The sequence below is a fragment of the Hetaerina americana genome, unplaced genomic scaffold (assembly GCF_022747635.1).
Source record: "Hetaerina americana unplaced genomic scaffold, ioHetAmer1.1.p SCAF_6, whole genome shotgun sequence".
Taxonomy (NCBI): domain Eukaryota; kingdom Metazoa; phylum Arthropoda; class Insecta; order Odonata; family Calopterygidae; genus Hetaerina; species Hetaerina americana.
This window is the reverse complement of record NW_027287205.1, coordinates 91,817,931-91,835,343: the sequence shown is the minus strand read 5'-3', so window position 1 is coordinate 91,835,343 and position 17,413 is coordinate 91,817,931. Positions and strand designations below refer to the sequence as shown.

The 17,413-nt window shown below is 40.3% G+C and overlaps 1 protein-coding gene across 1 annotated transcript; it reads left to right on the top strand.

Annotated features, from left to right (window-relative positions):
* The first annotated feature begins 2,559 nt into the window (after positions 1 to 2,559).
* Positions 2,560 to 11,140, top strand: LOC139694994 (vacuolar protein sorting-associated protein 26C). Its single transcript, XM_071593560.1, has 7 exons — positions 2,560 to 2,716; positions 2,829 to 2,972; positions 3,236 to 3,466; positions 6,665 to 6,829; positions 9,187 to 9,283; positions 10,515 to 10,640; positions 10,850 to 11,140. The coding sequence occupies exons 1-7, from the start codon at positions 2,660 to 2,662 to the stop codon at positions 10,930 to 10,932; spliced, it is 903 nt and encodes a 300-aa protein (XP_071449661.1). The 5' UTR covers positions 2,560 to 2,659; the 3' UTR covers positions 10,933 to 11,140.
* The last annotated feature ends 6,273 nt before the right edge of the window (positions 11,141 to 17,413 follow it).

Sequence of the window (17,413 nt, the reverse complement as noted above, 5' to 3'; positions counted from 1 at the left end):
CATTGCGATGCTTGAAAATATGAGGTGAAGGAGTAAGAGACAGAGTTATTGGTCAGTATGGCTAGGGGGGGGGGAGGGATTATGGGGTGTAATTTGGTCGGAGAGAGGGTGGGGACGGTTAGTCCTTTGGGCAGGCAGGTAGAAAGAGGAAGGAGAACGGGAGGGGGGGGTCCCCCTTGTTCTCGGGGCTGTTGGAGGGAAACGGTTGATGTGGGAGTGAAAGGTCGAGGAGAGGAGATCTGAAGGTGTATAATACGTCATTAACTACTTTGCACTTGGTCCTTTCACTCTTGATGATCTCCATCTGTTCGAGAGCGTACATCCGGGGTCCTTTTCTTTCCACATGCATAATTTCCAGCTTAAAATCACTAGAATGTCCGTTATCCAAAAGATGTTTCGAAAAATGGGACACACCATTCTTGTTTCTGAAGGAGGCTTGGTGTTCCTTGAGCCTTTCCTTGAATTTCCTTCCCGTTTGCCCCACGTAAACGGCTGAGCACTCACAGGAGAGTTTGTATACTCCACTCTTCTTTAGATCTGGGATTTTTTCCTTTCCGTTGGTTATTAAGTTTTTTAAATTTGTTTTATTGTAAAAGGCGGGTATGAACCTATCCCTTGGTATCCTACTGGTGACTTTCAGGGACAGCTTTCCTAAAAAAAGGAATCTCTGCCATTTGGCTGTGTTGTCTCTTTCGGGGGCGGTGCTATAGATTAATTTTACGGCCCTTTTTTTTCCATTTTCTTTTTGTACAATTTATCTACTAACTGAGTCCAGTAACAGTTATTGTGGGCAATGCATTTAATTATTTGGAGTTCTTTGTTTACATTTTCCTGGGTCATGGGGATGTTTAGTAACCGATGTAGCATCGAATGGAAGGCCGCCAATTTCTTAGGTAAGTGATGTCTGGACTTTGCGTGTATGATTTGATCGGTTTGGGTGTCCTTCCTGAAAATGGAGAAATCTAATTTTCGGTTCCTGCTAGAAATTGTTATATCAAGGAAGTTAAGGACTCCTTGGATTTCCTTCTCCATGGTGAATTTGATTGATTTATTACGGGAGTTTAGAAACTGTAGGAAGCTGTCTAGTTGTCTATGCGAGCCTGTCCACACACACAAAATGTCGCCCACATAGCGATACCAACATAAGACATTTTCCAGCAGGGAATTCCCTGACGAGAACAGTTCACTTTCAATATAGTCCATTCACCTTCACATTTCATCTCCTCGCGTACTTTATCCAATCGTAAAAATGTGTCCCGGTTATACGAATTACATTGTTTTGTGCCATCAAATTTTTAACTTTCTAAATTTGAGGTACCTCCCATGTTGTTCCCTTAGTTTCAGAATGAGAGACCAAAAGTGTTCGGGGCGGAGATGTTGGGTGACTCCTTCTTTGTAAGGGTCGCCTCAAAGATTGGGTATAAGCTGTGAGATGGTGCGTTGGATTTTATCAGGATTTCTCTTTCATACGGTAGTTTTGAATATTTCTAATATCATTTACCTCGTGGTTTTACAGTTAATCCTGTCCGTATCGGAATGAGTGTCTCAGGATAGACAACCGAGGAGTTGAAGTGGAGGACCCAAATTGTGAACGCGATAAGCGAAGAAGTCATTGTATTGATTGGTTGCAATTACTTCAATAAGGTACAATGTTCAGCCATTGAAACTTGAAGGACGGTAACATTAATTAATACGCCCACCATTACTGACTGACTTCATTACAGGTGCTAAGTTTCACTCATTAAGGGGTACTACTGCTCCATAGTGAGAACTTTGTGGACGATAATAGGCCCTTTATCCTAAGCTAGGTCATTAGCATGGGGTAAGCGAAAGCCGACGGATAGATTGTCTTGATAAAAGTGCCTGCCAAATTTTAGGAAAAAAATTGTTCTAGTTTAGAAAATATTGACATGTACTTTCTCATTTTTTTGTGAAAGGACGACTCTGGTGACGATAATAGGCTCTTGATCCTAAACTAGTGAATGAGCATAGGGTAAGCGAAAATCTGCAGTTGGAGTAAGTGGTGGCTAATGTTGATGCGAAATTGCAGAAAAAAATGTTCTAGGTTAGGAGATATTGTTCAGTACTTTCTGTAGGGACTATTGTCCTAAACTAGGTCATAAGTATGGGGTGTCTGTATACGACGTGATAGAGGAGGGAGTGCTGAGGGTTTTTGGTGCTTTTCAAGAAAAATAATGTTTTAGTTCAACAGGTATTGTTGAAAATGTTTTCTTTATGGACTCTGACTTTTCGCTTTCGAAAGGAAAAATTGTCATCCATTATTGAAATAGAAAGAAAGACTCGTAAGGAAAAATTGTCGCTTGGGCTAACTTCAGTTTAGTTATCTTTCTAGGGCCATCTATCATATAGTTCATAATTAATCCCGGTCTTGCAATTTTCAGTGATTACAGGGAGTATTACTGTGTTTTTGTCCAATTTAGTGAGATTACTGCAATGGTTTAGAGGATTTACTTAGTTACTTCGTGAAAAATATGTACGTTGGTATGACTGACAAATCCAGAGCCCGAACGGCCGGTAAGTAGTCGTGGGCTAGCTCAATTAGTCGTGGGCCAAGTTCAATTAAGTTGGAATGATTACTATTTAAATCAATTCAAAAGTAAGTCTTCGTGGCTCTCGTGTTATTCGTCCGCTTTGTGCAATGTCGATCAATCTTGATGTGAAGTTAAAGAAAGCTAACAAAGTTTATCACGAAGGGGTAAGAATATAAGTGAAGAATTAGTATTTTCTTTTGGTAACTGTATAATGTTACCTGTAACACTCCACCCGTTTCATTCTTGTTGTGATTGATTCTACCTCATGATGTATAGGAAAACATCAGTGGTGTCGTCGTGATAATTTCCCCAAATGATATCAAACATGACGGAATCTCGTTAACTATGGAGGGAACTGTGAACCTACAGCTGAGCGGGAAAAATGTTGGGATATTTGATGCATTTTACAACTCTGCCAAAGTAAGACCTAGGCATTGTGTAGTGTAATATAGAACTGCCCTTTGAAATTAAATTCAGTACGGTCAAATGTGATAGTTGAAATTTTGAATAAACTGTATTTATTGCACTGTGATAATTTTTGAATATGTACTCTGCATTGTTTAACGTAAAGTCGAACTTGCTAATTACTATCTTTCTTTATTTAAATGTCTTTGTTGAAATCCTTCGTAATGAACCTTAGAGCTCGGTTCTTTGTTTTGAAAATTAATGGACCATTTTTTCAGCCCATTCAGCTAGTGCACTATTCAATAGAAGTTGCTGCTCCAGGAAAAATTCCTTCAGGGAAAACAGAAATACCCTTTGAGTTCCCCCTCAAACCGAGAGGTCAAAGGACACTTCATGAAACCTACCATGGAGTGTTTGTGAATATTCAGTATCTATTGAGATGTGAAATGAAACGAAGTTTTTTGGCTAAAGACCTGTGTAAAGTTGCAGAATTTATAGTTGAGTATAAGGTGAGTAATTTTCGTTATTGAAATAAAAAAATATGAGGCAGTCATTTACCTATTGATAATATTTTAAATTGGAGTAGTATAGTGTTGTATTGTATATTATAGGAGAGTAATGAATACATTGTATTGGTAATCCGACAAGGTTCAGTGTTACATACACTGTCGGAGACTTACTAGTTTGGTCATAACCTTCCGTACTTAAGCTATCATTGTCATGTTTTGAAAAATGTCTGAATAGTCGTCAATTTCAATTTTGACGCCAGCAAGTTTGATATTTGACTTGAAAATTTAAAACCCCATCCTGCCAGATTCCAAATATAAATTCTGATTTTAGGTGTTTATTATACAACCACAGACTCTTTTTACTAGATGTGGTAATGTTGTTGGAACAAAGAAGCGTGCAACAATTGAACACCAAATTGGGCAACAGGCCTTGAACCAAGCATCATTGCTTGTTCGCCATCTATGTCTGAAAGGTCAAGATTAATATTTGGAATGCCTTAAGTGCCTGCATCTGCAGTGCTCACTCTATTATTAGACACGTAAAATTCTTACCTGTGTAATTTTTAGTTGCACAATGTGGTAATGTACAGTTGTGTGTTTGAGCTAATGTGATTCGTGTATTCTGATTATTATTTCATCTACTCAATACCCCGCAAGCCGCCGCAAGGGCATGTGGCGGGAGGTGTTAGGACACCACCCGTAATTTAGAAAAAAAAACCGCATGCAAGAACCACAAATTCATACATCCACAAAAAACATTGCATTCATTCGTGCAAGAACACTTACACCCCACACACATGCAAACACTCAAACTGCCAACTAACATACACATGCACCTGAAAGTATACCTAACATCTTTGCAATATTTAATTTAGTTGCGACTTGTAAATTAAATGTGTTTAATGTTTCTAAAATGACTTCGGTTTATCTCTGTTATGATTCCTGATTTTTTTGGGAAAGAATGAGTATTTGTATCTATCTCTACTGGAATCTATCTCCCTTATTTTATATTTGTGGTCTGATCTACCTAAGTAGTGTGGGGCCATTAGAATTCCTTTAGTGTAATCGTTAAACTCGTTTGCTCTAAACCTATCTAAAAGTCTAAGTCTCGCTTGTTCCCTTCGTATCTCAAGTGACTCTCAGCCTTAATCCTTTAAGAGACCTGTCACACTTGTGTTCTTATCATAACAATTTTTAACGAATCTGGTGGATTTTCTCTGTACTTTATCTAAATCTTTTTGCCAAATTTTCTCCCAAGGATCCCAAATACTTGCGGCATATTCCAGATGAGGTCCAATTGGAGCAAAATAACTCCTCTCTTTAACTATTTCATCCCCACCACCTGTTTTATGAAGCCAAGTTTCTTTAAATCTGATCCGCATATTGTCCTGATATGTGCTCCCCATGAAAGGCGTGGTGTTAGAACAACCCCCAAATATTTAACTTGATTTAAACCCTCCGTTTTGTAGTTTATATCCTGTCCCTCGCTTTCTTTGTTCCAAAATTTCAAAACTGCGCATTTATCTATATTAAGTGTTAATCCCCATTTATTGCACCATTCTGAGATATTGTCTAAGTCTTTAGAGAGTAGCTCGCGATCTAGTTGGCTCCTTATTTCCCTGTATACCACCGTGTCATCAGCAAATAACCTCAGATTGCTACCAAAGTGTGTGCTCAAGTCATTAATGTATATTAAGAACAGAAGAGGCCCCATTACATTTCCCTGGGGGACGCCCGAAGTTACATCTCTATCCGTTGAGCACAACCCATCTATGACTATTATTTGTTTGCGATTTGGCAAGAAGTCTCTAATCCAATTAATTATTTTCTCATTGATTCCATAGTATTTAAGTTTATGCAACAGTTTATTGTGTGGGACTTTATCGAAGGCTTTTTTGAAATCCAGGAATACTGCATCGACTTCTGTGTTGTTTTCCCGGTCTGAGTATATCGGGAATGAAGAGACCAAATTGTGTTTTGCAAGATCTGCTTTTCCTAAATCCGTGCTGGTTTTGGATTAGTATTTTCCTACTACTGGAAATCTCATAATGTTAATGACAATAATGTGTTCCAATATTTTACAAGAGATCAATCTTAAAGAAATGGATGTTTAATAGAATAAATTCATTTTCTGCCTTGTGTCTTTAATCAAACTTCTCACGAGCAAGACCCACATTTTTATCTTCACCATCTCTGGAATCATTCATGCTGAGCAATTAATGGGAAATACTCATCCCTGATTGTCATCTATGGTGTTTATCATATTTGAATCAACTATTTCACATATGATTGTGATTTATTCTCTTAATTATAATTAGACCCACATTCATTCTCTTTTGGCATGGGCAAACCTATGCGGGGAACCTTTTGCGTACACATCCAGTATTGGCACATCCAATCATTATTCACCCACTTACCCACTCTTTCCTAAACCCTATTTACGAAACCGTGTAATCCTAAATCGATCCACCGCTTTGAACCTCCCCAACCTTATTGCCCCCCCTTTGGCATGAGGGGTGTCCACACCACTTGCAGATCTTTTCCCTGTCCTTCAGGGAAGTTCCCTCTCCTCAAACTTTGTTTCACAATGTCCCACCATCATTTTCAAATGAAGTGCCGACCTTCATGGGATTCTGCGTGACCACGCCACCTCCCCTCGAGACATGCATATAAGGGGTCCCTCCCTCTCTTAGACCACGCTGTTGCCCTCTATCTCTCTCTCATCCACTCCCTTTCCCCTCTCACCAGCCTCAAGATGTCCCAGCCCACTTCCCATTTCATCAGTGCGAAACTACCCAGCCAGAAGCATCCTACTCAAGCTACAGTGCTGCCAGTGCTCCTCATTTTCCAATACCAAAATCCACACTCCCATTTCCATCTGCATTTGCAACCACAGAACATGACCTCACATGTAAACTTTCACGCAATGATTGAATGAATGTTCTTCTGTTTCTATATCATCCACGTCCCACCTCATCAAGTACACAGCTGGGAAGTACAGAATTATCAATAATCTGGTTGTGAATGTTGTTCTCCCTGCCAGGGCTCAAACAATAACGATTAAACCGCATAGTGTCAGCTCCTCCCCAAACATTGGCCTAATTCTTAATGTATCAATGCAGTGGGAATGTTGAATTGGCAGGAATAAGCTTTCATCAGGAAGCTCCTTCATCTGATTTTGTTTTCTGCTTCTCTTAGGAAAATTCTGGGGAAAAGGCAATACCACAACCGGTGTCCTTCACAATGAGTCCTGAGTCATTGCAAAATGTCCGTGATCGCGAAAAGGCTCGGGTGCCCAGGTTTTGTATCACCGGAAAAGTAGATTCAACAGTCTGCTGTGTCACCAAGCCCTTCACAGGAATGGTAAGTGAGCCGAGGCTGTTAGCCCAATAATTATTTGCACAGGTTTTGAAGATTAATATTTGTGGGACTTGGAAGGAGGCAGTTCAATGAGTGAGGAGGACAAAAAAGGAGGGATCGAAAGGGAGGGAGAGCAAAGAGTTGAGGGAAATTGACGGCTGATGAGGGCAATTAAAGGCATCCTGTTTCCCCTCACACTGTTCATGATAATGAAAATAGAGGGCGGAAGAATTCTTTATTGGTATTAGTTTGAATGATTGTACAATCCAAGTGAGGGTGGCTCTTGTTGCAACATTTTCTGTTATTTCTCAAGTTTACATCGCATTGAAAATGCACTTTGATATTACACATTTTCTTGAGTGCTACGCTCGTTTTGTTTCCATAATAACCTTAATTATGCACATGCAATGGTGTGTGCATTTGGTTAGATATATAATCCACATTGTTAACTGTTGAGAAAAGAACTGAGAAATATAAGAGGTCTTGTTTTAACAATCGCATTGCACGACCCACAGTCATCTTATAACTTGCCGGCCAATTTGGCCCTTTGTTCTTTTTTTCTCTCTAAGCAGTCCGTGGTGACCTTCTCGTCTCCATCCTCCTCCTCTTGCTATCCCCTCGGCCAATGCCGCACTCTTTACGATACATTTCATTCTCTAAGCAACACTGCTAAATGTCCCAATGTGTCCGTCGACCCCAAGTTCTAATCTCCGCACATTTAGGTGATTCTGTGGGCGAATGCATCGGTGACTTTGCATTCCTCGCAGTCTTTATCCTCTTGCTTCCCCATCTTTGCGAGGTAAGCTTAGCAGTCTCCTTGTATTCTGGTTAAAGTTGCGATATTTTGCTCGTGAAATGTAGTTCCATATTTTGTCTGAAATTTTAATTAGGGAACTTTGCAAAGATACTTCTTCCTGAAGTAAGATCTGGTGCTTTCTTGGTATATTTGCTTGATGAAGTTTTTTCGGGTCTTCTACTGGGTCAGGCGTCCATGTTGGCCAACATGGAACCCCTGACCGGTGGAAGACCCGAGGAAACGTCATCAATACTTCTTCCTTTTTCCGAGTCAATCCACTCCTACCAGTTCATTTCGGCGATAGTTTTTAGAGTTTTCTCGAGTGTGTCGATTCTCGGGTGCTCTTCACCTCAGAGTTTGGTTCTTGAGTGGGTGGTAGTATGTCCCCATTACAACTCTTCCCTGTCCACTTGCTCCGGAATAATGTACTTTAACAGAGGTCCCAAAGCGATTATGTTAAGATCCCCAAAGCCCAAGGTCTTATTGCAGTGTATTATCAGAATTAAGCTGACCTGCGGTGCATTATAATGAGAATGGGAATAGTCATGAATGAGAATTAGAACCTCTTGAGAATTAAAGGATACAGAATGATTACATTATTATCACGGTTTACCCAAATGGCCCCCGATCTCCTGCTTCTCACGGTCATTTTAGTCATGAGGAAAGCACTCACATTGGTTGCTTTTCCTTGCATTACATTTCCTTGGCTCTCTGCTCCGTGTCCTTAGCTTTAATTACCCAGTGGAGTAGAGCACGCATGGTGGGTTCCAAATACTGTTCTTTGAATGAGGAATGGAGGCTGCTGTGATGGTACAATGGAGAGACTTAGTTTTATGTATAGAGAGCAAGATGAATGACAAATTAACTCATGCCTGGGAAGAGAGGAAGTTGCTGAGTGGAATTTGAAGTGGGTGGAAGATTGAGGATATAGTCAGAGGCAGAGTGGGATGGTGTCAAGGTCATCCGTGATAGGAAGAAATACTAGAAAGCATTGGATAAGCTGAGGGAAGTCTTCATGGTCATGTTACCTAGGTTATGAAGAGCTTAAGAATTAATGTCAGGCAAATGGGAGTGAGAATACTTGGTGAATGTTCTTTAGGTGCTGCTGGAAATGGGTTGCAATATGGTTTGGGGGAGTACAGACCACGACTGCAGTAATCAACCTAAAAGTTGGATGGAACTCTGGAGCTCACTTCAAACTATATTGTGGGTGACATTCACGCATTGTAATAATGTGATGGTGTTGGTACCAATACCTCTGACAAGAATCCTAGGTATTTCTCGGTTCTTTGGTACCGGTGCTTATCTCTGCTTTTTATGGATATTAAAAAAAGTACATAGTTTCATCCTAAGGACAAAAACTAGATTGTTTTACAAATTACAGGCAGAAAACTTAAATTTGAAATGTTTTGGGAACATTGAGGATATTGTTTTGGTAAAGATTGGGAAATTTTGTGTGTACTCCTTCCAATTTTTAAAAACTCCAACTCCTTCCTCTCCTTTTGATTCTTGTTGCATGCACATTTTCCCACAGTATTTTGAATGTTTAAAATTTTCATTTCAGCTTGTGGTTGAGCACTGTGAAATGCCGATCAAATCAGTGGAGCTGCAACTAGTTCGAGTGGAAACATGTGGATGTGCGGAAGGCTATGCCAGGGATGGTAAGGGGATGCCATTGCTAAAAATGTTCATTACATATACTATTCACTCTCACTCATGCTTAGCGTGGACCCTGCTTAGAAGGCTGGGATGCATACTTGTCATTTTGGTTTCACATTGCATGGATGTATCGTACATACCTTAGTTTCAACCTGAAACATAGTCCACAATACATGAACACACGGGACGGGACCCAGAACCTAGTCATCTCAGAACTATCAGTTTCAGTCACTTCCTCGCATTGAATCATGGAAATCATTAGGGGCCAAAATGTATGAGTAGAGCCACCCTTTTTTAATTATTATTATTTCTTGCTTTGATAATATTGCTCATTGCTGTAAACGAGCAATCAATGAAATCCCTCCGTTTTTATATTCATCAAAAGTAAAGTGTAGTGATTAGTTGGGTGAATCCAATCTAGTTTCGATAGATTTTCCTGATGTTAAGACCTGGCTAAATCACTTTGTCACACCTAATAATGGTGGATCCACCCCACTTCTCATCAAAACCCTTGGGCCTGTTTCACAGACTTTTAGCAGGTACTCACATTCATTTCTATTTATTTACTTTGGTATAGTATGCGAGAATCTATATGACTATTTACATTAGCCATGCCATGTTCAACTCCGTCAATGCAAGTTTGGTGATAGATTGGGCATTTTTGGCGGTTTCGGGAGAGGAAGGTATTAATTAAATCTCAGTCCAGCTCCTAAGAAGACCTTTCATTATTGTAAATGCACGTCATTTCGAAGTATTATTGTTAAGAATGCTTAAATGGTAGGACTGTGAAATTTTATGAGTTGTATTTTGGAGTGATGGGTGCAGAAGCAATGCTGATGCCTAATTTAGGTTCAGTGACATTATTTGAAAATATTATTTTTATCTTTTGCAAATGAAATACATCACATGATCAAAATAAATCATTAAATACGATCACCATTATTCATAATGCAAATAAGTGCTATAAATGAGAATGACAAAATGTATCAAGATGGTAAATTTTCAAGTACAACTGCATGTATTGAAATCGGAGATATTAAATTTTGATAAAAGGTCATCTGCCATTTCCTCATTTTGGGAATATAAATTTGAGATGGGCGATTGTTGCACTTGTAAACCAATCTGGATGTGTCCAAAGTCCAAAAATGTGAGTAAATCTCCAGCAAATGTGGGATTTACGCATAAATTTTAGGTTTCACTGTTGATTGTTTTTGTAAATAAAAACTTTTGCAGCCACTGAGATCCAGAACATTCAAATTGGGGAAGGTGATGTCACCTGTGGAGTTGCCATTCCGATTTACATGGTCTTTCCTCGCCTTTTCACATGCCCCACTCTAACCACAAGCAATTTCAAAGTTGGTGAGTATCCATCGTTGGTCTTCAGAGCTCTTTTTGTTTCTCTGCTGAATTTTTCACTGAAAGTGAGATGAGCAGATAATAAAAAATAAATTCAAGGTTTTATGCATTCAAATATTATAAGATTTCTGGATGTTGTAGTAATAAGTTCTATATAACTTTATGACTTTTGATTTAATGTTTGAACAAAATATCTACTATTTTCCTTTCAGAATTTGAAGTTAATGTCGTTATCCTCTTCCAAGATGACCATCTTGTTACAGAAAATTTTCCCATTGTTCTTACTCGACATTGAAAGTAAGTTAACTGTGATTATGGTGGACTCACACTGGGTCAGTGATTTGTTCACTGCTGCACCCAATTTATTGTGCATTGATTCTATATTAGATACATATGAATTGAATGCATTATATATTTTATTGGAAAATTGTTGTACACTCTGTTTGTGAGCTTGTTTATTACTCTTTTACATTGATTATTAAATGAAACTCTGTGAAAGTTTCCCTGATGGAGAGAACCCTTTGTAATGATGGAGATTTTTCAATCCTTGGGCATGGAAGAAGCCAGTTTAAGTCAAGAAATGTGCCAAGCAAAAAACCAAATAACTGCAGCTGTTATTCCGGGGGGGGGGGGGAAGGGGGTGTACCCACTCCTCCCGCAGGCTGAACCCCCCATAGCCATCTGCAAACCTACTCTCCCCACCCCTTTCTCTCTGGACCGGCTAGCAAGTGCCCTCCAGAGCTGAAGCAATGTGTGACTCTTGCCTTAGCATTACTGCCAATTGTACTGATAACTGATAATTTTATCAGTAATTGTGATTTTAGAGAGCGTTTCCTAGCCTTTGCAATTTGAGTCTCTTAATTTTTAATTAAGAATTGTTGTGATTTTTGATGAAAATTAAGAATTAAGGAAATTAGAACGTATAAGGGAAAAAGAGAGAGAGAGCCAAGGCGCGTGGTGTTGGGAAGCGGAAGGCGTGCTGAAATGGGAAAGCAGGCGGGAAGCTACTGGATTGATCAGAATGCTCTTTATTTTTACTATTGGGTGTTGTGAAGTATTTGTAACAGATTGATTTGTAACAATTAATTATGCACTTTTATTAGAGATTTATTTCCATCTAGAGTTTGCCGATACTTTGTCGTCATCAGGTGCATGCATGTCAATGGGTGCAAGTTCACGAACCACCAACAATGAGTTGATTCTTCCCTGTCATCTTTTTCGACTCAAAAGGTGTCTTCCATAAAGAGTTTGTGCCTTGGGGCTGGCAGTTTAAACTGTCGCCTAAGTTTTCTTGGAAGTCTTTGAAAGGCTGCTGCTGAGAGTGCAACGTGCCAGAAAGGAGATCTTTGCCAACTGGAGGCTGCACCGTGACAACATGCCGCACCAGCTTCCCCGTGGCTCGGTGTGTGGCCAAGCACGAGGTTGGCAACTCTGCCCCAGTCACCCCATGGCCCCCAATGTGACACCGCTGGGCTTAAATTTGTTCCCGAGAATCAAAAGGAGTTAGTAAGGCAACCGTTTTGGGATGCTAGATGACGTCAAAGAGACAGTGATAGGGTGCCTGAATGCGGTTCACGTCAATGCCTTCCAGTAAGCATACTGCGACTGGCAGAGGCACTGATATCAGTGCATTCATGCACAAGGGGGATTTCCATAAATTTTTACTTTTGTCTGCAATCAATACCTGCAATTAATTTTTTTTCTCCAGATATGTTCCTCTTATATTTAGGGCAAGCCATCTGACTTACTTGAAGAGAGCAAAAGGGAGGAGGTTGGGGGATGTTTGGAGGAAATGGAGAGGAGCAGGGATAAATGGGAGGGGAAGGAGGAGTAAGGTTTGACAGAAATCATCACAAAGTGTAAATAGAAAGCCATGCCCTGCTGTGTGTGGTCATGTGGGAGACGCGGGAGGCTGGGGATCCATGCCAGCTCTCGTCATCAGCAGAAGGGACTGGTCCGAATGGCGGCACCCCCTGTTTGTGTCGTCCTTGGTGGCAAAGCCTGGGGCAAGTGTTGTATGACTGGCCCCTGCATTCTAACTGGCGATGTGCACCTCCAGGGGGGCGAGAGGGGAGCGCAGTCACTCCGTGGGAAAGCAATGAACAGTGATTGAGGCGGAGGATGAATTACTTTGTGCACCATATTATTTTGCTGGTGTAAAACTAAAAGATAAAAACTACAAGTATGACTGGACTCAGTTAAATGTTTGACTACTGTGGAAGTCATATTCCCTGAATCGGTACACTTTTAGTGCTCCTTGATGCTGGTAGCAGAAGTCCTGCCCATTTGCAAATGATGTCTCACCCACATGTTATGTTGCGTACACCACTCATCCTGGAAACTTCAATTTTGTCTTAGTGTGTATATAGCGAGTGTGGAGGGACTTTGATAGGAGACTCAACATTTATCCTTGCCTCTCCTGTGAAGTGGCTAACTAAAGCCAATAGCTAAAGCTTTTCCTGTTTCCTCCGTAGCAAGTTGGTGAAAAGAGTTTTGCCGTTGCTACTCTCGAAAGCAATGTTTTTGATGGCTTTGAATTCTTGTTCAAAACTGTAATCCATGAATCACTGAATGGGAACTGGTTGATTTGTGGGAAATTGAATCATTCGAATCAGAAGGAATCACATGATCTGTGTGGGTAGGTTTCCTATAAATTAAGATAATGTGCTTTTGTTCTTGTATATGAATGGTTAGGTCTAAGGAAGATTATTGTGCGCTCTGCACTGCTCAATGATGAGTTTATTGAAACTATGCAGTGAATTGAAGTCAAGAGAATATATCTAGTTCCCTGTCACTACTGGTTTAGGAAAATAATACATCACTGCCGTATTTTTATCAGTTTAAAATGTTCTTCAAATTTTGGTTGAAGTTGAAGAATTTTTCCTCCAACTTGTCACAAAACATTTATGCCTAAAGCAGGGAAAGGGGCAGGTACAACTTGAGCAAATGACCCAATTCCGTCTTGACCTGTAGGTTGATGTTCGCGTGTGTTACAATCTCCCAGGCTATGGAAGAGCCTCATGAGAGGGGGGGAAGCAAAAGAGCTCATGACTTCAAGGGGCACTAATTTAGCATTGGGAGGTAAGTTGATATGATGTAGATGGTCCACCGAATTCACGGAATTCTAGATACTATGTTTAGGTACCAAGTCCAGAAGTTTTAGGAAAAAGGTATTTAATGTAAAGGCTAGTTTGTGCCCTGGTGCAAACTCATGAGGAAGAATTTTTATTTGTCGCCAAATAACTCTGCTCCCCTTGCTCTCTTGGAGGAAACTATACGAGCTTGCACCTATCAGCATTGTGCCCCTGATGTGGACGAAGTGACGTGGAAACCTCAGTAGATTAACAGTGCATTATTATTTGCTGTGAATTGATTATGTTCACTTGCCATGACCTGATTCGACGAAATTGATCTGTAATTGGCTGTTGGGGAAGAAATGCTGCCAAAATGAATGGGCTGATGGCTTTTGGGTCCTTGAGCTCTGGTTGGCCCTTCTTGTTTGCTCACATTTAAATAACTATCAACCAATTAACTGAAAGATTCTCTCAAAAACCTTTTATAGACAACAGATTCTACTTTGGTTATGCTATAACAGCGACATAAAATCAATTATTTACTCTAGAATATGTGGTCTAGATTGAGTGGCCATTTTTGCCTGCCTCCTATGCTCCAATTACACAACTGAGCAATCAAAAGTAGTGGAGTTGTAATATGGCACCTCTCAGACTGCTATCAGGTGCGAATGGTGGATGGGGAGTCCGGATAGGCAGTGTTAGGAAGAGGTGTATGGTAGGGTGCCCATTATCACCGGTGCTGTTCAACGTATATCGTATATGTGGAGGAAATGATTATAGAGACGTGGGAAGAACTGGAGGTAGGAATGAAAGTGGGTGGGGAATTCGTAAAATCAGGTTTGCCAATGATCAGCAAAGATTCTTCAGCAATATCAAGAATTCCCTAATGGCTGCAGGGTTATGAAAGCATTTAACCATATGCAGAGGATCATTAGTTGTCAGAGGCTTGGATAAAGATTGTCCACTTGTGGTTGAATGCAGTGGTAAGTCTGGCGCTACCATCTCTAGGAGAGTAGTTAAGTGAAACAAGGTCCTAAAAGACTACTGTTAAACCAAAGGAATGAAATAGAGTTACGCACTCACCTGAATTACAAAACAAAGCCAAAATTAGCAGAAGTTAGTGGGTGGCAATTTGATATAAACATTCACTAATAGGGTCACAATTTTGAAAATAAATGAAACTGGTACAATAAATACTGGTAGGCAACTAGTAAACCCAAGTGAGTTCTTTTGAACACAAATATGACAGCAGCACACTTTTCACTTCTGTTGCCACGTTTAACAGATGAAATTGAGGAGTTGCAATGAATGAGAGCACCATCATCTGTTATTATTATCATTTATGCAGGATGATGTAGCTAAAATTATGTTGTTGATAAAATAGTGCTTGATTTATTTATATTGGCAACAGTGCTTGGCCAACAAATGTAAGTCGCTCTTATTTTTTTGTGAAGATGCCTACATGTCAATTATTTTATTTCTAATAGATAGGAAAGTGTAAAATATGAATTTCAGACAATCAAATCCATCCCATTTATTGCCCATCCTCACCTAGTTGTTGCCAGAGTCTATTGTTAGAGCTAGGTATTGCCAGAGTCCGATTTCATGGATTCTAATTATGCACTAGCCCTGTTGGCTCTTGGACTCTCTTTCTGTAGGATTCTCTTAAGCATTGTTTTCATCGACTGTAGTCTGCTTTTTTAAGGGAAATATTTACCAGTAGTGTCATTGTTTGACCCGAGTTTTCCCTAAAACACTTAATCATGTGAAGTAAGGAGCAATATTTCTCACTTATGCTTAAGTAATCACCGGAAAAGTTACTATTAGGAACTGGTATTTGCTATCTGGTATTTGATGATGTCCTAAAACAAGCTACATTGTTAATTTGAAAATCACTTCTTCATTTTTTAGAAGTTCAATAAAAGCTGATGTGTGGGGTAAATTTTTGGTCCAACAAAGAATGCAAGAAGGAGATAACTTCAGGCGTCACTTTGTGGAAACGATACATATTGCAAAAGAAACACTTGGTTTTTCCACATAAAATATTTATTCACGACCTAGGATTCGACGTTCAACGTCATCATCAGGTGGCCTGATGATGACGCTGAGCGTCGAAACCTAGGTCGTGAATAAATATTTTATGTGGAAAAACCAAGTGTTTCTTTTGCAACAAAGAATGCATTTCCAATAATCATCTCTACTTTTGCAGAGTACAATGAAGGACAGGTAACTTAGGACTACCCATTAAAAATGATAAGCACAGTAATGTATATCACAAAGTTGTTTATCCTGAGATTTTGGGGAAAATATGAGGGCACAATCAAAGACAGGGCAGCAATATTATATTTAAACCGGTAAATATTGAAAGAGGTTGGAAAGAATGCGTAGAAGATATGTATGGTCATGATATTATTGTAGCCTGCTAAGATGCATGGAATGTGACAAAAATGACAAAAGCTGTGGTCCCATAATACTTAGTGGTGAGATGTAAAGGGAATTGAAATCAAGCTGTGGGAGTAGATCGCATTCTTGCAGATCTACGTAAAGGCTAAGGAAAATGTGGGAAGAAAAGTAACATTTCTAAGAAAGGAACGTGGAAGGAAGATTTCTTCAGATTGGTGTTAGGTCCCAATCCAAAAAGGGGAAAGGCAGCCATATGTGTGCACTAGAACACATAAGTTTGATTTAACAAACAACTTAAGTGTTACTCCAGGCCATTAAAAAGGATGGAGAGCACGGCAAATTAATATATGCTGCAATTAGAGTAATGAGATCACTAATAGAGAGGAACCTGGAGTGGAATCAAGATGCATTATTCAATTTTGTAGATTTTGAAAAAGGGTTTTGAGTAAATTTTGTAGAAATAACGAATATATTGCAGAAAATAGTAATAGATTGGACGGACAGGAGGCTAATCCGTAACATTTACATATCTCAGACTGCTCGGGTGTGAGTGGGGAACGGGAGAGTCCCGATGTGCAGTGTTGGGAAGAGGTGTAAGGCAGGGTTGCCCATTATCACCGTTGATCAACGTATATGTGGAGGAAATGATTAAAGAGGCATGGGAAGAGTTGGGAGGTAGGAATGAAAGTCGGTGGGGAGTTCGTAAAATCCTTTAAGTTTGCTGATGATCAGGCCCACTGGGGTCAGACGCTTCTGCAGCCATCTTACTGAGGAACAGATACTGCGCGGGCTGCCTTGCGACCTTTCTGGCCTGGGTCATCATAACAGGAGCATATCTCCAGGGGTCATCAAAAAAGGCCTTCCATCGGGCCAAGATTGTAGTCCACGGGCAGGAGCTTAACAGTGCATTTTATGATATTCATGGTGATATTGCTTCTTGGAATTATAAATATTGATGCAGTCGGAAGCCTCATTTCTTTCTATAGAGACTCGAACGACGCTATCTTTCCCGCGTCTCTCGGGTTTACATAACATTTCCCACAGCCTCCACCAGAGAGTTTTTCGCCGACTGCCGCACGTCGTGTTTTCCGGGAGAGGTGGACAATGCGGCCCACAGATGGCGCGGACGGTTGCGGAGGCCAGCCCTCCTCTCTCTTCCCGAGGCTGGAGATTAATTTTATCCATACTCGTGGCATCGCATTGGTTGGGGGGGGGGGGAGCGAATGCTGGAGTTAGTAGTAGTTTTGAGGGGAGGCGACCGACAGCTAAGGTCATTTGCGCCATAGGGGAAGGACAGGA